Source organism: Python bivittatus, unplaced genomic scaffold (assembly GCF_059951505.1).
Source record: "Python bivittatus isolate LINGU-HERP-01145 unplaced genomic scaffold, Pbiv_v1 ctg000700_np1212, whole genome shotgun sequence".
In the NCBI taxonomy this organism is placed as follows: Eukaryota; Metazoa; Chordata; class Lepidosauria; order Squamata; family Pythonidae; genus Python; species Python bivittatus.
Genome location: NW_028277098.1, coordinates 28,648,893 through 28,669,573, shown reverse-complemented (window position 1 = coordinate 28,669,573; position 20,681 = coordinate 28,648,893). Strand labels below are relative to the sequence as shown.

General features: G+C 38.5%; 1 protein-coding gene across 1 annotated transcript in view; it reads right to left on the bottom strand.

The window, feature by feature from the left end:
- Positions 1–20,681, bottom strand: part of COL24A1 (collagen type XXIV alpha 1 chain) — a 166,237-nt gene that overhangs the window by 92,667 nt on the left and 52,889 nt on the right. Inside the window, exons 9-18 of the mRNA XM_088153680.1 lie at positions 20,551–20,604; positions 16,863–16,907; positions 15,961–16,014; positions 14,230–14,274; positions 10,340–10,393; positions 9,792–9,836; positions 4,777–4,830; positions 4,627–4,671; positions 4,181–4,234; positions 630–683 (exon numbers count right to left, since the gene is read on the bottom strand). Coding sequence (XP_088009806.1) covers positions 630–683; positions 4,181–4,234; positions 4,627–4,671; positions 4,777–4,830; positions 9,792–9,836; positions 10,340–10,393; positions 14,230–14,274; positions 15,961–16,014; positions 16,863–16,907; positions 20,551–20,604 — 504 coding nt within the window. The remainder of the gene's footprint in view (positions 1–629; positions 684–4,180; positions 4,235–4,626; positions 4,672–4,776; positions 4,831–9,791; positions 9,837–10,339; positions 10,394–14,229; positions 14,275–15,960; positions 16,015–16,862; positions 16,908–20,550; positions 20,605–20,681) is intronic.

Genomic DNA, 20,681 nt, shown 5'->3' with positions numbered 1-20,681 from the left:
CTATTTTGTTAAGTGGCTCTACTACAAAAAATAATATTAATTTCTGCTTAAATACTACTTGTAATTACTCTTATAAAATAGGAAACATATCTTATTCCAGTAATACATAAATAGTTTAGTTCATATAATATTGGTTTACTGGTTTGTTGGCAGGAAAAAGTAGATCATAAGTAAAATATTGCTATCCTTTCTCATTCATAAAACCTTATGCAATAATAAAATTGATTAATGCATAAAATGGAACAAAGGTTTTCGTTGCAAAACTCTAAAATGATTTCCTATGTTCTTTTTTGTACTGTTGTTGTAATAAACGAATTTTTTAAATGTTTTTCAAATTTTCAATCTCCTTCTAAGAGATGTTTACAGTTATTTATACATACATATTATAATTCAACATGTCAGATATTATAATAACAAGAACTTCACAATTCCTGGTTAAGAAAGACATTTGAAACCCTTACATCCACTCAGCAAAATAGTTTACAGATTTTAGTGCTGTTAGTGCTATATGTTTTTATTTACATTTATTTTATGATATATGCCAGATAAGATTCAGTTTGCAATATTTTATATATTCTTGATTACTAATGTGCCAATAAATGTATAATTCCAAAAACATTAACACCTACCAAGGGGCCCGGTTTTCCTCTATTTCCTGGGAGCCCTGGCAAACCAATAGCACCCTTTGAGAAAAGAAAAGAGTCAAGAGTTGCTAAAATTAAAATGAAATGAACGACTGCACATTGCCATTATTTATTTATTCATTTATTTTATATGCTGTCCATCTCCCCCAGAGGGCAACTCTAGGCAGCTCACAATTAAAATCCAAAACAGTAAAAACAATAAAAATATAAATATCCATATTAACATTAACTAATAACAATTCTATATAAAAAGACTATATACAATTCAAGATGATGGGGGGGGGGAAGCAGTATTAATTATCCCACCAGCCAATTCCATTAAAAACTGAAAGAAGGGGATGCTATCATTCTTTCTCAAAGAATATTTCTATTTTGGATATAACCTTTTATCTGAAAGCCACAATTCAGGCAAAATAACGATTACTTTGTTTTTTTCCATAGATACTTTCTGTTACAAATATATATGAAACCTATATAAGATAAGACATTAGTATTTCCTTGTCTAGTTCCTTGATAGTGCCAAGCTATTTTGATACAGACATTTTAAAGCAAAGAAAAATGCTTTAATTCCCCTTCTGCTCTTACCTAACTCTATTCTGCTAGAGGAAGGTAGACAGGTTGTAGTAGTAAAATACCAGTTTGGTAAATCACAAGCTGGATTGGAGTGCATGATTTCTCTCACTCCCATTATGTCACTCTTGGAAGAAATGTCCTATTCTATTAATCTAGCCCTGTTTTTCTCTTCCTGTCATGTATATACCATCCTGCAGGAGAACCCAGGAGATGCAGATCTTAGGCTCTACCCAAGTGTATTGTTTCTAAATATGCCCTTTTCCCCAGAAAAGGAGCAAGGTAAGCAGTATAATCGCTCGGATTTGTTCCAAGTTGGACTCCGAGCGTGGCGCAGGGCCTGGGGAGATACCAGGGGATCGTACTTGCCCAGTTAACTGGGAACGGTTTGATCCTGTTGTTCCTGAGGAAGTGGACAGGATCCTCCAGACTATGAGGGCCACCACTTGTCATCTGGACCCATGTCCCTCCTGGCTGGTGAAAGCAGCTCAGGAGGTAACATGTGGTTGGATCCAGGCGATAGTTAATACATCCTTGCAGGAGGAAGTGTTTCCAGCGCCCTTTAAAGAGGCGTTGGTGCACCCCCCTCCTCAAGAAGCCCTCCCTGGACCCTACCATACTGGACAATTTTCGTCCAGTCTCCCACCTCCCCTTCTTGGGGAAGGCGGTTGAGAAAGTGGTGGCATCACAGCTCCAAAGGGTCCTGGAGGAAACGGATTATCTGGACCCTTATCAGTCAGGTTTCAGGCCCGGTTATGGAACAGAAACAGCATTGGTCGCACTTATGGATGATCTCCGGCGGGAGCGGGATGGTGGAAGTGCGACCATCCTTGCTCTCCTTGATCTTTCGATACTGTTGACCACGGTATCTTATTGGGAAGGCTCAGGGATTTGGGGGTGGGCGGCACAGTTTTGTGCTGGTTCACCTCCTTTCTTCGGGGCCAGTCCCAGTCAGTGGTGATAGGGAGCGAGAGGTCCCATTCTTGGCCCCTCCTCTGTGGGGTGCCGCAGGGTTCGGTTCGCTCTCCGCTCCTTTTCAACATCTACATGAAACCGCTGGGTGAGATCATCCGTCACCATGGGATGAGGTATCATCAGTATGCTGATGAAGCTCAATTATATAACTCCATCCCTGGTGAGGTAAGTGATGCCGTGACTGCCCTCTCATGGTGCCTGGAGGCTGTGAGGGTCTGGATGGGGAACAACAGGCTCCAGCTGAACCCTGGTAAGACGGAGTGGCTGTGGGTTAATGGCTCCTCTGTATCCAGGACGTTGTCATCGTTGGTGCTGGATGGGGTAGCACTGCCCCAGACAGACCCAGTGCGTAATTTGGGGGTCCTCCTGGACTCACGGCTCCTGCTCGAAGAACAGGTGGCAGCCGCGGCCAGGAGGGCTTTTGCACAGCTTCAGGTTGTGCACCAGTTACGCCCTTTCCTGGATCGGGATGCCCTTCGAACAGTCACTCATGCCCTTGTTATCTCCCAGATAGACTACTGCAATGTGTTCTACATGGGGCTACCCTTGAAGAGTGTCCGGAAGCTTCAGCTGGTCCAGAATGCAGCTATTTTTGGGGTCCAAAGGACCCATATAACCCCTTTGCTCCGTGAGCTGCATTGGGTACCAGTTTGCTTCCGGGTCCAATTCAAGGTGTTGGTTATCACCTTTAAAGCACTACATGGCATGCGGCCAGGCTACCTGAGGGACCACCTTGCCCCCACAATTTCAACCCATCCCACCCGATCTCACAGAGAGGGCATGCTTCGGGCCCCCTTGGCAAAAGAACTCTGATTAGCGGGGTCCAGAAGGTGGGCCTTCTCTGCTGTAGCCCCTGCCCTTTGGAACATCTTGCCCCCGGAGGTAAGACAGGTCCCCTCACTCCCGGCCTTTCGGAGGGATTTGAAGTCCTGGCTCTGCCATCTGGCCTGGGGCGGGAAGGGAGGTTGTCAGAAATGGGGTTGGCTAGCCCCCTAGAGGCCTGGTGTGGCTTCCATCGGCCTCTTGGATTTTTTCTTCCATTTGTGTAAATGTGTTTTTCTTTTTATAAATTTTAATTATGTATTTATTGTTTTAATTTGATGTAAACCGCCCAGAGTCCCCCATTGCGGGGAGATGGGTGGGGATAAGTCTATTAAATAAAATAAAATAATAAAATAAAATAATAGATGTTATGCAGGAGAAGTTTACTTCTAATAAACTGATATTTGTAACTGGCTATGTCCCTATGGCAGCTACTTGTGAATGGGCATTTCCCTTATTCAGCAGCATTTTTGCAAGAGTGCCAACAAAAAATCCAAATGTGTCCATCAGACCAAAAAGACTGAGGAATAATGTAATCATTAATAGCCTGAACTATGTAACAGTAACAGAATATTGCAAGATCTAGTAGATTTCATGTTCCTCTCCTAGTGCTTACCACCTTTAAAACCTTTGTGGGTCAAGAATTTTAGTGATACTATGGATTATCTATTTCAGAAAGCTGCCTGTAAGTGTCAAGGAGCCTTCAACACCCCAGATTTAAAAAAAAACATTTATTTATTTATTTGATTTATAGGCCTGCCCAACGTAAAGTGACTCTTGGTAGTATACAACAATAAACAAAGAAAAATAACCATATAACATTAAAAAAGTATAAAACACAACATATAATATAACATAAAACATGATTGTGTCATCCTACTTGTAAAGAAGCCACATTTATCTTGGAATTACTTTATGGCCAAACAATATTGCAAGCTCTGAAATATGAACTACTTTTACTGCAGTTAGAATTCTAACTGTACAATAGGACTGACTTACGAATAGGACTGTCTTCTTAGTGATTAATTTTTATAACACAGTGTGCATATATCTATCTTCACTTAAACACTCACAAATCAGTAACTTGCTGAGACTGAAACAATGGGCATTGCAGAGTACATACTGTAAAGTCTATATAAACTTTATAAAAGGGAGCTCTTTTGAATTACCTTGTCTCCTGGATACCCCACCTCTCCTTGCTCTCCTGTAATGCCTTGTTCACCCTAAGAAGGCATTATATTATATAATTTTATAATTGTATTATGTTATATTCAAAAACATAAGAGTTATAAATAGTATGTTTTATAAAGTTTTTATTTTATATTTTATCAAGAATACAGAAATAACAGGCTTGTTATTTTAGACAGCAATATACTGCCCTGCTGTATATTTATAAAACTTCAGTGCCTCTAATAATTAAAGCAGCTAATAAAACAGACAATTTTAATTATTAAAATATTGCATATGATCAATAGGAACCACACATGAGCAATTTGTACATAGCAGCTTCTGACAGATGAAATTCAGATGATCTTACTCAAAAAGTCAGAAAAGGTTCTTATAGATAAGATTCAAAGTCTTAAAAAAATATTTATAATGGAACTATTTAGATCACCTTATCACCTTTCAATCCAGATTGCCCCATACTCCCTGGAAGACCCTATGGAAAACAAAGAAGAATAGCACATAAGGCTGTTTCACTGTTTAGTTGCAAAAAGAATTTACAGCAGCAACATGGCTGTATAATAGCTATATAATACTGTACCAGAGGTCCAGGAATTCCAGAAAGTCCAGATGGTCCAACTTTTCCTACAATACCCTAAAATATAATAAAAATATAACAAATAAACCTTAAAATATAGTGAATAAAATGACTACTCTTTGCATTTCTTTTTGAGGGGATTACTCTCATATCTAACAAGTTCGCTTATTTTTTTCCTGATCCATATTGCATTGTCCTAAAGCTAATTCAACTACAATTAAAAGGATAAGAAAGGTGGGGCATATGATGATTAGACCGAGGTTCTTCCCCCGCTAAAAAAGGTCATTGTAGTGGCAGTGCTGTTCTGGGGATTTGTTCCAAGTTTAAAAAGGCTGGAACCTCAGGATCATGCTACAGGAAGAAATGGTGTCTTCCAGCAATGGCATTTTACTGTAATGTGGGAATGACCTTGAGAGACAGGGCAAAGAGATGCCGCCCAGAGAATGGTCAGATAAGAGACAGCATAGCCCGCAGCTACATAGAGGACGGAGCAAGAGGCTCAGAAGGGACCCTCCCTAAGTTCTTGGGCTGTGAAAGTAACAGTGGGAGAATTGTTCTTTCAGACTTGCAAGATTCTGTTAATGTAGCTTTATAATAAAAGTAGAATTAGCTTATCTGGTCATATTTCATGTCTGGTCTACCTGGTAAGGCTGACATTTACTCAGTTTTTAAGGTAATAAACAATCAGGAATGCTAATCATACACTTACAAGGGCCAGCTATCACCTGTTTCAGGTGAGTAAAGAGTTATACTTCTGTCTATTTGGATAGTGGATAAATAGTATTTTTTAAGTACAGCCTTTCATTGTTTGGTTAGTTTTCCACACATTATATGATAAGCTAGGAGTTTATTGGGCATATTTGAATACAGGCTGTGTCATCTGCAGTCCAGAGTAGATCTAAAAGCAAATGACTGTTCTTGGATCACTAACTCAACCAAAAGTTCACTTCATGTCTCAGCATAAATGGAGGAAAGACACTTGACTGGGTAAAATAATTTAAGTTGCTCAAGTCAGCAACAGAACAAGTAATGTGTCATCTGGTATTTTCCTGAAAGTCTAGTAGTTGTAAGTGTTGGCATGTCTTACAACCCCTAAACATCAGATTTTGAACTACACATTTTGAATAGACTACCCTGATTTCAATAAAAGGGAAATTACATGTTTTGCAGCCTACACATACATCCCTTCATATTATTTTTTCCCAGAAATATCTGAAACCATTATTATTATTATTGTGTTCTGTAACGGCTACCTTCATCTTGCTTCCAGTGATTTAAATCATTATTTTATTTTTACAGTAGGATATTGGAATCTGTCAGCTACTCTTAATTGGAACTAAATGCCGTAAATTTCACTTCAGCTTGCTTCCAAGCCAGTGTACTTAGGATTTCAGCCATAGTTTAGATATATTGATCTGACAATGGTTAATGCACTTCGTCTAGAAACAGGGAGTCTAATGTTGATGTTGTGGAAAGATTCATATGGAAAAGCTCTTTGCTGATCTAAAAGCCAGCTGAAATGCTCCCAACTACAAGAAATATATATTTCTCCCTACTGTAGACCTAATAGGAGTTGACTTATGCTCACATGTGAGCTTGGATGGAAGCGAAAGTTTACAGTAAGTAGTGAAAAGGAATATATTTCCATAGAAAGGAAGGAAATACTGCTATTTAGTAACATCCAAGAGAAACATATTAAAAATTCTGTCTTAGAAAGCAAAACAAGAATCCTGTGAAGAATTAAAAATATGGCACTAAAGAGCACATTATGTAATGTGATGGTTAAAGAACTGCTCTTGAAAATTCCCTTTACTCCTTTACAACTTCCTTTTTCTTTGTATGGATTGATTACTGGAAGTCTCAGTATGCTTACAAATTAAGTGGAAACAAAACATTTTACTCAAAATTCAATGTTTATGTAATTTTAAGGATATGTTTTAGGGTACCTGACCAAAATACAAGTTACTTTTGCCAAAGATTTTAAATGGCTTAGGTCAAAATTAGACAAATTCACATACATTATCTTAATCTAGAGAGCATGTTTATGCTTATGTATGCAGATAATTTTTTAAATGTAATTTTTATTGAAGAAATTTTTAACAAGATAAAATTAGAAAAGAAACAAGAAAAAATAGTAAGAAAGAAAATAGAAGAAGAAAGAAAAAAGAAAGAAAAGATTATAAAGAAGCAGCTTCCAATCTTTTTGACAGTGGTTATAGATTCATGTATATTTTACCCTAAAGTTACATCATAATTTCCTTCTTTCCATAAGCTAATCTTTCTAACCCCCAAACCCATAAATCACAAATCCATTTTTCTCTTTTTTCAGCAAAAAGTCCATAAAGGGTTTCCAGTCACTGATATAATTATTGATCTTCCTCTAATCAAACAAGTTAATTTTGCCATCTCTGCTAGTTCTGTCATCTTCACCAACCACTCCTCCATTGTGGATATTTCAGGGTCTTTCCATTTTTGTGCATATAATAGTCTATGTATGCACATAATATTGCCTCATTACTGTCTTTTCTAATTTCATCACAATACAAAGACCTTTTGCAATCAAAGGCTTTGATTATTTTAAGAGACAGCAAAATGAGGAAGTTGTATCCAGACACTAGAGAAACAAGTAGGTTTGGCTAAAAATACCATCAGCAACTTCCAGATGCTGTACATGTTACATATTTTTGTATGTATTATGATAGTGCCCATGTCTTATGACCCAGTGCACTGATCATCTTGATCAATGGCCGTGCTGAGGTATAACATTGGCCACACCAGAACAGGCACTGCATAGTTATGTTGAATTAGTGCTTCCTATTATTTTATGGAATGGCTTCTGCAATGAAATGCAAGGAAATTATACCTCCTCCCTTCCTGCCCCCACATCTCCTTTCCAAATCTCTTATGATTAGGGGGTTTTCCAGAGCAAATTTGGGGGAATGGGGACCTGAAGGAAAAAGAAAGGTAAGTAAAGTTCATCACTGAAACTCATTCACAAAATTTGGTGCCTAATAAGCAATGCCAATTCTGCTTCTTGTAGAATCAAAGAATAAAGATTTGGAAGGGACCTTGGAGATAATCTAGTCCAATCTCCTGTTTGATGAAGGCCTCAGCATCCACAACTCCATTTAAACACTTCCTATGAAGGAGAGGCAGTTTGTTCCACTGTTGAACAGCTCCTACTACAGTACAGTGGAACCTCGGGTTACGAACGCTTCTGTTCACAAACTTTTCAGGTGACGACCAGCTCCAGCCGCAAAATTTTGCTTTGGTTCGTGAACTCCGCCTTGGGTTATGAACAGGATCCACGGCCATTTTCCCTCCCGTGACCCGGTCCGCGGCCATTTTCCCGCCCGTGACACATGGTCCGTGGCCATTTTCTGCCCCGACACATGGTCCGCGGCCATTTTTCCGCTCCTGACACGTGATCCGCAGCCATTTTTCCGCCCCTGACACGTGATCCACGACCATTTTTCCGCCCCTGACACGTGATCCGTGGTCATTTTCCACCCGACACGTGGTCGTAGGGAGGGGGACTCTCCCTCCAACAATAGCCTTCCTGTCCTCCACGCCAGAACGGATTAACGGTAATTACATTGAACCTTATGGGAAAATTTGCTTCGGGTCGCAACCAATTCGGGTCGCAACCAGAGTCACGGAACGAATTAAGTTCGTAAACCGAGGTTCCACTGTATTAGGATTTTGTTTTCTGAACTCCACCCCAAATTTAATACCTCGTAATTAAAACTCATTGTTCTTTTCCTATATTTTGGAACAACTTTGAATAATTTTGCTCCATCTTCTGCATGACAGTCCTTCAGATATTTGAAGATAGCTATCATGCTTCCATGTAGACTTCTCCTTCAGGCTACGCATACCCCACTGTTTTTCACAGGTTTTTCCTTTCAGGCACCCTTGTCATCTTGGTTGTTTTCCTCTGGACAGGCTCCAGTTTGTCACTGTCTTTCCAAAAACAAAGAGCCCAAAACCACATGAAATATTCTAGGTGTGATCTGACCAGTTATGATGTCTTCTCCTGATATTATACTTCTGTTGATGCAGCCTAAGATTGCATTTGCTTTTATTGCAGCTACTTCACACTATAGGCTTATATTCAGCTTGTGATTCAGCAAGTCATTCAGATCCTTATTGTACATGCTTCAGTCCAGTATGGTCAACCATCCTATACTCATGTCTTTGATTTTTGCCATATAAATGTAGACTTTGGATTTGCCTCTTCGAAATTCATCTTGCTGGTTTCTGCCCACAGTTCCAGCTTGTCAAATTCTCTCCAATCTTACTATTATTCTCCAAGTATCTGCTACTCACCCTTATCTTTGTGCCATCTGCAATTTTGATAATCTTATTTTCTAACCCCCCATCCAAGTGATTTATAAATATATTGAATGACACTTGACACCTCTTCCAGCTTGATGCAGAGCTACGCACAATTGCTCAGTATGATTGTTGATCTTCTGTACTAAGAACTCATGGGAAGCTTTATAAAATACTTTGTGGAAATACTTCTTCCTTATTTCCCCAAGAGAATCAGAACTGGCATGCCTTTGTGAAAATAACAGCCCATAAAATATCAATGATATTCTGAATGTAATTAATTTTTTAAACTTGTTTGACAAATTTGTCCATATAGCCACTTGTGGTATATGGTTCTTGTTCACAGAAATCTTGCTGAAAATCATATAGTTATAGCAAGACATTTAAATCAGAAGCCCTTGTTATCAGTGGAACAGCTGGCCACAACCCCATCTTTGTATGCATTATAATACAATAAAATGGCCAAGATTCAAAGTAGTCATTTATTTACTGCTTAGTACAGGAATTTAAAGAAAAAGGCCTCAGAGTACAAGTAGCCAAACAACTGCATTAAATTATAGAAAGTATCTTTATACAGATTTATGTAAATAACTATCCTTCTTTGATGTGTAGCTATATCAAATTGTACAAATAATTAAACTAAGCTTGGGAAGAGCTCCACAAGACAAACAACTTATACTCACTCTAAGTCCAGGGAATCCAGGGGGGCCAACACCACCAACATTTCCCTTTGAAAAAGTTAAATTATGCCATTGAAAATAAGCATATTTCTTCGTTTATGATTCAAATAAATATAGGAACAATCCCTTGCATAGTTAATCTGCATAAGAGAACCATAAAAACCATGCTAGATAAAACCAAACACTTCTAAATTCAGCACCCTATTTTCCACAGAGGTCTCCCCAGTTATCTGCAAGGGCATTATTTTTTGTATTGTATCTTGTCAGGGATGCACAACTTCCTTAAGTTCAGAGGGAACATCTGCTTTGCATGGCAGGTTATACTCCAGGGACTGGATTTAAGCAGTGAAATGGGTGCCTTATACCTCTGCAAGCTGGCCAGACCTTTAGCTCCCTCAGCAGTGATAAGAAATGCAAAAAAAAAAAAAAAAAAGGCAATATCTTTGGCCCCACTAACATCTGAGCTTCTGGAGGTCGCAAAAAGGATGCTAGTGGACTGCACTTTTTGTACTCTAAAGTGCTTTTTATTAAGCACATGATATCATACTTACAGGACTTCCATCGGGACCAGGAGGGCCTCTATTTCCAAAATCACCTGGCAATCCCTGGTTAAAACAGCAAAGAGCATTTTAGTAGCAATCAGAAATAATCTGGAAATAATTATATTTTTATTCTCTGGCGTCTTTGAAAATGCAAATATTTCAGAGAATGTGTTGGGTGTTTTTGTTCCAGCAGCTTCCAATAAAATCTGACCTATGTGAATGGTCATGCAGGTCACCAACAGAACGTTCATACATGAAATGCTTTTTACTGGAACCAGTTCATAGTTCAGTTGCTGCTTGTAAAGTACAAAAAGTCACTAAGCTTATCTATATGAACAGACATTTATGTATTTCAAGGCAGCTTCAAGATGAAATTTTTATTGCGCAATTTGCTTGGTTCATTACAATAACTCAATGGAGCATTCAGGCAACAGCCATCCTTTAGTCAGATAATATATTCCGGCTAGGGGTGGACTATCTTTTGGTACCTGAGGTGCTGAACTAATATTTCTGGCACAGCTGAGTGCTACAGTCACTGTGGTGATGGTGGTGGGAATGAAGATGATTCAAAATAGGTGGAACTAAAACAGACAGACTTGGAATTTGCTGGGAGAGTTCTGCTTTTTATTTCAATGATATTATGTCTATTTTAGGGCTCCAGGGACACAGAAAAAGAAATTCAGGAGCACTGTAATCTCAAGTTACCTATTTTTTTATTTAGCACATTTTCAAAACCATGGATGTTGCATAATATAGCTAATTCCTCATCTCCAAAATAATATTTACAGTTAATTCTCAGTTAATGACCATTCATTCAGCAACCATTCAAAGTTACAACAGTGCTGAACAAGTAGTACTTACAACCCTGCAGTCATGTGATCACAATCCAGGCACCTGACCACCAGCTCACACTTACAACAGTTGCAGCATCCCGCAGCCACATGATCATCATTTGCAACCTTCCCTGCTGGCTTCCCATAAGAAAAGTCAATGGGGAAGCTGGCAGGGAAGGTTGTAAGTCACTTCTGTAAGTTACTCCCACTCCTGCCGCTTTTTCTCCTGGGGATCTCATACTTCGTAATGCATGCCTACCCACAGCACCCTCCTGCCCACACTCCGTAGCGCACACATGCCTGGCTGCACTCACTGTGGTGGTCACCTGCCAGCAGGCACCCTGGCCACCGACACACCCTTCTGCCCCAGCAACAGCCACCCCTGGCCCAGACACTCATGCAGCATCATGGTGGTCACCAGTGCACCCTCCTGCACCTGGCAGCAGCCACCCCCCGCCCAGACACTCATGCAGCATCATGGTGGTCACCAGTGCACCCTCCTGCACCTGGCAGCAGCCACCCCCCGCCCAGCCACTGTTGCACCGCAGCAGCCTCTTGCCCACTCGCCAGCTTGCTTGAGAGTCGCCTAGGACTTGCGACTTCCTGCCAGTTTCCCCATTGACTTTGCTTGTTGGAAGCCAGCAAAAAGTTGTAAAGAGGTCCTTGCTTAATGACTCACGATCGTCACTTAACAAAGGCAATGTGGACTGCCGTCGCTAAGCAATGCAGTCATGTGACTTCGCACTTTATGACCACATTGCTTAGTGACAGAAATTCTGGTCCCAATTACTGTCATTAAGCAAGAACAACCCATATCTGCTGAAGAGTTGTGTCATTTCTCATTACTGATGGAGCACTAAAAGCCTCACACTTTGAATTGATGCAGTGTGTGTGGAAGAAAACTCACCTAAAGAAACATCAAAAACTTGAGAGAACCCAACCATATTAGTTCTAAAGCTAGCATGTTACAGTGACTTACAGGTCTCTTGCACTCAAGCAAGCCATGCAAGAGCCTCAAGGTTATACAGGTCTTACATAAAATGTTAATCAAACACAGTGTGAGCAAGTGCATATACTAGCAGAAACCCCAAAATACAGGTTTACAACAGAAAAGGATGCAAGATAACAAAATGGGAACAGTATTCAAAGTGTGGAGACACTACAGACCCATGCTTTTAAATGTATCGTAGCAGCTTTTATATATACCAAGTTTCCATTATTCTAACAAGCTGACACTCTATTTTACTGTGGAAAGAGGAAAAAGACAACACCACATATCCTCAAACCTGCTACTTAGCTAAAAGCATAACTTCTATAAGCATTTGAATAATTGAAAGCACAGTGCCAGTAAAATTCCACATTTAGGTATACATCTACAAAAATGTAACAAGAGATACACAATAGCAGGAATAAGGGTATGTGTATAAAATGAAACTATTAAAAGGCATACACAAATTTTGCTAAATTCTTATTTCAGTTCTCCACATGTAAGAGTCACTTGGTATAGCATGGATTAGAAAATATCACAGGTTGTACAATATACTTTGCAATTTCAGATTAGAATCCATATCTTGCTGGCACAATAGGAAAAACTTTATTATAACAAAATCAAGACATCTAAAGATTTAAAATATTGATAAAATATTCTACATTGGCAGGACAGAAGGAATCTATGATCAAAGATAATTTGGAGGAATGCAAAATAGCGAGCAGCATCTGAGCATGGTTCAGCTTTTGATCAGAAGATAATGGTGATAAAGGTCAGTTTTGAAGGCACTGTGCCAATTTGTGTTTACTGAATAGGGAATCTGTGTGCATGGGAGCAATGGTTAAAGTAGTACCAAACATTTGGGGAATTTAAATGTCATCAATTTTAATGCTACTGTCTCAAGAAAGAAGCTATTCATATTTTATTAGAAGTAACAATGGATTGTTTCTGTAGTTACAGCAAAAAAGTAATCAAATATATTAAGCATTGTCTATCATACTAATTTCTAGTTATAAAAAAGCCTTTACTCCTCTGGCCTAATATGAAGTTTGCAAAATCTATGTATCATACATAATAGAGGTGGTTATAATTTTAACATATAGTAAAACTTTATGGGATGTAATATACATACTGTGGAAAAATATATATTTTGAAAACAAATCTTCAACATAATATACATTTGATATTTTGAATATAATTTCTTAATTGTAAAACTAATCTGTTGAACTTTTCCCCCTTCATTTTAATTATTAAAACAAATACCCCACATTGCTTCTCAGAAGCTTTTTTTTTTTTAAAAAAGCAATTTTAAAGCTGATACCTGTGAAACTCTTGCAAAAATGTAAGCAATACAAATACAAGCCAGTTTTTAAAGGAAGATTCCTACATGATAGGGGATGTGGAAAATTAGACATGCATTTCCTGCAATTACCAGGAAATTTTTAATTGAAATAAGAGTTCTGAACTCTTTTTAGAGGGCATCTAATTCTTCAACTAAGAGTTAATTCTGTTTCTAATTCTTCAACTAAGTAGCACCTCTCTGAAGCTGTCTCCCAAAGAAGAAGACACATACTATTCATCAGTGTTGTTCCTGAAGAAATATTTTAGAATTTAAATGCTAGGTTAGTTTTAGCACACAGTTTTCCTGCACTCACTATGGGCCTTTTCTTTCTGCCCAGTTATGCTTTATTTTCTCACAAATTTACTTATAAGGCAATTCATTTATTTAAAAAATCCTCTACACTTCTTCAGGCTAAAAGTAAAAAGAATAAATAGCATTTAACCCTTTAATATAGAACATACAAAGAACATTTAGAGTGCAATAGGAAGACTAGATTGGGGCTGCAAAAATCTGAACAGTTCATTAGATGGCAGCATAGAGTTATAGCTTTCTGTGTTCCTTTGCTGCCATCTACTGGCCATCAAGAATTTTGGAAACCCTATGTTGTAATCCTATAATTACTTATCTGTAGGATGTACCACTGAGTCATTAGATTTAGGAAAAAGTCTAACCTGAATAAACTGAGCTGTCAATCAATATACAATACCATAAAATGAAATAAATGTTAGTCACTTACTGTTCTCCCCTTTATACCTCTTTTTCCAGATAAACCTGGAATACCCTGAAAAAAAAACAACAGAATTTAAGTTTTTAAATTCTGTTACAGGTTTTTGTAGATATAGTTTGCTTTCATTGTTCTTTCATTTTATAGTATTTGCTCTTATTCATCTTTGCCATCACTTTGAAATTAGAACTACACTGAGTTTCTTTCAAGAGTAATACTTCTGGTTGAGTCAAAATGACTCACCTTACTCACATTTGTTTTCACAAGTGCTGATTACTTCCTTTCCATTTTGGCCATTTTGGGCTCCTGATGACATTCAAGGTGGTATTTTTAAAGCTCATGCCCAATTTTTGTGATCACCCACATTGCTGTTTAATCATACTGTAGCTGAGGTCACCAAACATGCTCAGAAATAAGATCACATGAGGCATCCCACTTCTAATTGATTAAACAGTCATATGGACAAATTATGCTATGGACTATGAGATCAAAATGACTATTTCTTTATTTAAGTAGATTTAGACTTCAATAAGGATTATGCCTGAAGAGTCTTCAAGGGCAGTGCTACATAGACCATATTGCAATAATCAAGCCATTAGGTGACTTGGGCATAAGTGACTATCTGAAGGGCCTTCTAATCCAGGAAGGGGTGCAAGTGGCACACAAGATGAAGCTGTCACCTGAGTTTTGAGCAGAAGCTGTGAGTCCAAGGAGACCCCCAGATTGTTCATCACTCTCAAATGGGGAATTGCAACCCTATCCAAGATGAAAGATGGAATATCCCCGTATCTGCGGGACTCTAATATCCACAGCCACTCAGCCTTAATCCTAAACTAAAGATGGTTTCTCCCAATCTAAACTTGCACAACCTCCAGGCACTAGGACAGGACCTTGACAGTATCATTTGGCCATTCAAGGTCAAGATAATAGGATATTATCAGCATATTGATGATACAGTACCCCAAATCAGCAGATGACCTCACCCATCAGGTTCATGTAGATGTTAAATAGGAGGGGAGATAGTATCAAACCCTATGATACCCCACAGAGGGACCAAAGGAGTGACCTTTCCCTCCTGTCAACACAAATTGGAACCTTCCATGAAGGAAGGAAGGGTACCACAATAAAATGGTACCCCCTATTCCCAGTTCCTGCAGCTGGACCAGAAGGATACTGTGATCAATGGTATTAAAAGTTGCTGAGAAATCAAGGAGCACAAGGACTACAAGAAGAGCCAAACACCAGAGTTTACCTAAGATGACATCCATATGGGAAAAACCCACACCATTCTTGGTGCTTTCCTTATCAAGTAGGAGTCAGTAAATGCAACTATAACTTCAGGACACTTATTTATATCTGAATTGGGCTAATCTCAAAAGACTTTAAAGATGGTAGGATTGACCTATCTCTGCAATGCAAACAGCCATGTTGGGGAGTGGCAGGGATCACTGAGATAAGGTAGGTACTGTGGATATATATGGGAAGAGAAGCTCTTTCATATAAGCTGACTTAAATTGTTGAAATTGTTGAAAAGTTAAGAACTGAAGTTGAACTGGACTGGAAACAGACTGGCAAGTGTGGGTGGCAATCATAATATAACTGTATCACCCAGTTCAATTAACAATCTACTAACTCATTTCAGACAAGTTCTCAAACTGTTTCCATGTATAATACAATAATTCAACAAAGATGGAGTATAAATTTCCATAAAATATGAATAAAGATATATTCCATAAAACCTACTCTTTCTCCCTCAGGTCCAGGATTCCCAGCCACACCTAGAGGTCCAATGAAACCCTTTGGAATTATAAATAAGAAAAAAAGAACATGAGAAATTGCTTCCCCAACACATTACGTACAATTATTATGCTTACAAACACAACTAAAACATAAACGTTATGACTTTTGGAGCCCTGGCTGTTTCCTAGGTGTTTGGGCCAGAATGTTAGGCAAGATCTGCTGATGAAATGATTTTTTTTTTTTTAATTGGGATGTAAACAGTACTGTTTACCTTGGGCATCATGGATTATTGTTGGTAGCTGCTGTTTTAAACTTTGTACGCTGCCCCATATCACTCTTGTGAGATATGCAGCCATATAAAATACATACATAAATGGCCCAGATACTTTTAGCTTGATTAGCAAATTCAACATTCAGGGTGAGAGTCAATTCTACATTTAGGAAAATGTACAGTGAGAGAAAAGCAATTTTCCCTAACAAGTGCTTGGATTTTAAGTTGGGGAAAGCTGTGGTACAGGAGCATGACAGAAACACACAAGCCTACTCCTGATTTTATTTGACTGCAGAAGCATAACCAGGAAAGTGCCATCCAAGCAGGCCTTTATTTATGTACTCTTTGGATACAAAATCAGTATCTCAGGATTTATACTGATGTCTTCTAATATAAAACCAGTATCTCAGGCACAAAAAGGTTTCTACTCACATAGGCGCACGCCCAAAAACTGAAGGATTAGCATGAACAAGTTAGAGCTGATGAGATAAGAGCTGTATGTTAGTGAAATTCCTTTTATGAATCAGAAGTACCCAATGAGTAGAGAAAGAATAACTCTGGATGAAATATCTCTAGCCCTACACTAAATTATGGCTGAGCAAACAAAGCCATGCACATCATAATGCTTACTTACTCTTACACCTTTAGGGCCTGGGTTACCTTCGGGTCCTGCTAAACCCTAGCACAAGAAGAAATGTCTTTTACTTTATTTTTCAAACAAGAAGACAGTATATTTAAAAGGTGTTAAAGCTGTTAATGTGCAACACTGGTAACATGCTTTTTGAAATTATGTCTGTGAAAATCAACATTCAGTATGTCTAATCTGACTTCTAGAGGGCTTGAAAAATATGCATAATTCCTTTGGTATAGGTACTGTTTCCTTTTTTGCTATAGTCATGTATTCATGAGAATTCTCCCTTCTTCAATAAAGGATTTGGCTTAATAGGATTTCACAAGACTTTTTAACAAACTTAAACTTGAATGCAATTCTGGATATTTCCCAATCAATATAATACCAATATTCTCATCCAAAATGTTGAAGTACTTGCTCCTTAAGAATGGCTAGCGTATTGCTATTGAGTTACTGTATTAATATCAAACAGTATTGTAAGGTTTTAATTCTCTATGTCCATCATAATGGTTTATTATTAAACAGTGTATTGCTACAGAAGCCAAAAAGAAAGTTGAAACTAATCTGGGTATCTGAATAACACTGGACTGGATAATTACTTTTCATATATGAAGTACACGAAGGAAACTTCATCAACAGTATATATAGAGCCATGACAAAACTGTAGGGCTTTTCTTATGTAATCACCGGTCATATACATGGTATTTTATAAGGAGTCCAGACAGTTATATTTCCATTTTCCCTATCAAATCTTTCTTTTCTCTCTCCATAAAGATCAGTAAGAAGATTGATTACAGGTAGTCCTTGCTATCCAACAACAATTGGGACTGGAACTTTGGTCACTAAGCAATGCGGTTGTTAAGGTGAAACATCATGTGACCACATCACTTAGCAACCGCAATCCTGGCAGTCCCAGTTGCCGTCATTAAGTGAATGCCCCAGAGGCTAGGCAAGGCAACTTCCTGCCAGCTTCCCACAATCAGGTCAGTGAGGAAGCCAGCAAGCCCCAGGCACTGCCAGGTGAGGGAGGGAGCAAGGGGTGCATGGGTGTGTGTGGGAGGGTCAGGTGTGTGGAGGTGCGGTGTGGGTTGGGTGCGTGAGGAAGGTCGCGCACCCAACCCACACTGCATCCCCGCACACCCTGCCTGACCCTCCCACGATCCCCCATGCACCCCCTTGCTCCCTCCCCCACCAATTCCCTCCCCCATCTTCCGTAGCTGAAAATCCTGCTTCGATTTTTGGCACAAAGCTTTTTCAGGCAGTCCCCAAACCTCTGTTCACTAAACACCCCATGGGGCCTTCCTGAAAAACCTTCATGCTGAAATCCAATCCAATCCAAATCGAATCCAATCAGAATGTCAGTATAGGCAGCCTGTACAGATTCACACGGAGCATTTTCAGACAGCCCTGAAAACCTTTGTGCTGAAATCCAAGCAGGATTTCAGCATGGGGAGTCTAGCACACAATTTCAGGATTGTGTTTTATTCTGCTTGGATTTCAGCACAAAGGATTTTCAGGCAGCCCTCAGAGACAAGAGGGAGTCCTCTCAGCAAGCAGTAGTGGCTTGCAACCTTCCCTGCCAGCTACTTTCCCGACAGGTGGCAGGGAAGATTGCAAATGGCAATCACATGAACGTGGGGCTCTTGGCAACCGGTTGTAAGGGCAAACCGATTGCCAAGGACCCAGATCGCCATAACTTCAGGTCAGGTCATAAGTCCCTTTGTTCAGTGCCATTGTAACTTTGAACGGTTGCTGAACAAATGGTCGGATAGCAAGGATTACCTGTAATGCGATACAATGTAGTAGGAGTCATCCATCCTTAAGCATCATATGAATTTGTTTTTATGTAGTCATAAGCTAATTGCCTGACTTCTTTCTTACGTTTGAGCATCGCTCTGATGGGTTCTAAGTATATTTGTCTGTGTTTTTCAATAATCACAATAAAGGCGTCCATCAACCTACAAAGACAGCTGTGAATTCCTATGCATTTGTCCCTCATCTTCTTCTCTTCATTCCACTTTCTTCAGTTCATCATTGTTATTACTAAAAGGGCAAAAATTACTCCAGTGCTAATTCTTATTTCTTTCTTAAATTCTTTTTGTTGAATTCAACAACTAAATCTATATTAAATCAGCACTGATCTCTGATATACTGTACATGTAACGAAACTCACAACTTTTGATGTACCTATTGCCCAACATGATGGAATTTTCATCCAGTTATACTGCTGGGAAGGTTTCCATTTTAAAGGTGGGAGCTTTTTCTAGAGTGGAATCTTGATAGGAATAGCATGGTTCACCTTCAACTGTGACTGTTCTGAATAATTTAATGAATGGAACAGTGTATATTGTGTAATTTTTAGATTCTGGACTGATGTGAAGTCTCTGATTATGAAAAAGAAGTTTTCATGACACTTCTACAATTTATTAAAGAAACTGTTCATTGTTCTGTAAAAATATAGCACTTGAGAACGTATTTGAATAACAGTGTTGACTTAGGATCTAGCTTCTTCCATGGAACATTCATGTTTTAGATTAAGCAGCCAGTATTCAGATTAAAATCTTGCCTAGGAGAAATACCTGAAGTTAATATTCCATTTAGCTTCTAGAAATAATATTACAATAATAAATTGCTCTAATCAGAATGATTATCTGAAGCTGAAAAACAAGATACCCCTTCAGTGACTCCACTGCCGCTTATTATGCATACATTCTTCATACAGTGGGAGAGCCTTGTACAGGAAAAAAAGGGGAAGGCAGCAGTTCTTATATAGTTTGGGTTTCTACTGAGCTAGGCAATAAATAATTGTACAAAATATTAGCATTGCTGCTGCTTCCATGAAAGAATACTGATCACTATTACCTTAGTAGTATCTGTTAAGATTGATATTGCACGGGCTGAATTAAACAAATGACAATGATAGATTTAATCTAGAAAGAGCTTAAACACCAATAAGAGTTACCTCTCACATCTTTCCCTAAAATATCTTGCCATTATGTTTCACTATACCCTTTACATAAAACTCTACTTTTTTTTAGTATACACTTTATCTACTAGAACATTTTATGTTTGTGTTTACACAAAATGATACATTCTGGCTTTTTCAATCATTCATAAGTTTCACCATTCTGCCACTGTCCATAGGAACATCTAACAAGCTAAGAATTTGCCAATAAGGAAGAAAAATTACTGGCTCATCTAAACCCAATTTCTGGCTTGCTCTTCCCAAATGAAGCTGGAATCATATATCAGGCACAATCACCCAAGTTTATAATTCTGATTTTTGGGGGTAGCTATAAACTAGGAATACTAGTTCAAATAACATAAACTTTTCATTGCAGGAGAGTTCATGATTTATTTAGCTGCTTCCACAGGTGAAATGAGCCAAATTGAAGCAATGGATAGACCAGCACAAGGACTCCAGAGTTGTGACTTTTCTTCTAAAAATGCAGCCTATATCAGCCACAGCTCTGTTTCTTTTTTTAGATACAATGTCAATTATTCCCTTATTACAGGATTAATTCTAAAAGATCCCTAGCCTTTTTTATTTTTGCAATAAGTATACTTTGAAAACAAACACATTAAATAGAGTACAGCTACAAATTAAATTATGTAGGGATATTGATGTGTGTTTTTTTTAATACAAGATTATAATTTCTGGTAATTTAGGTTTGAAGTATAGTTACTGCACCTGCCTGCCAGGGTAACCAAGAGCCCCAGGGTTGCCAGTCATTCCTAGAATTCCCTAAATTGAAAAGAAAAAAAAATAATACAATTTTATCATCTACGTAAGCTTGAAATATTCATTACAAGTCCACTTTT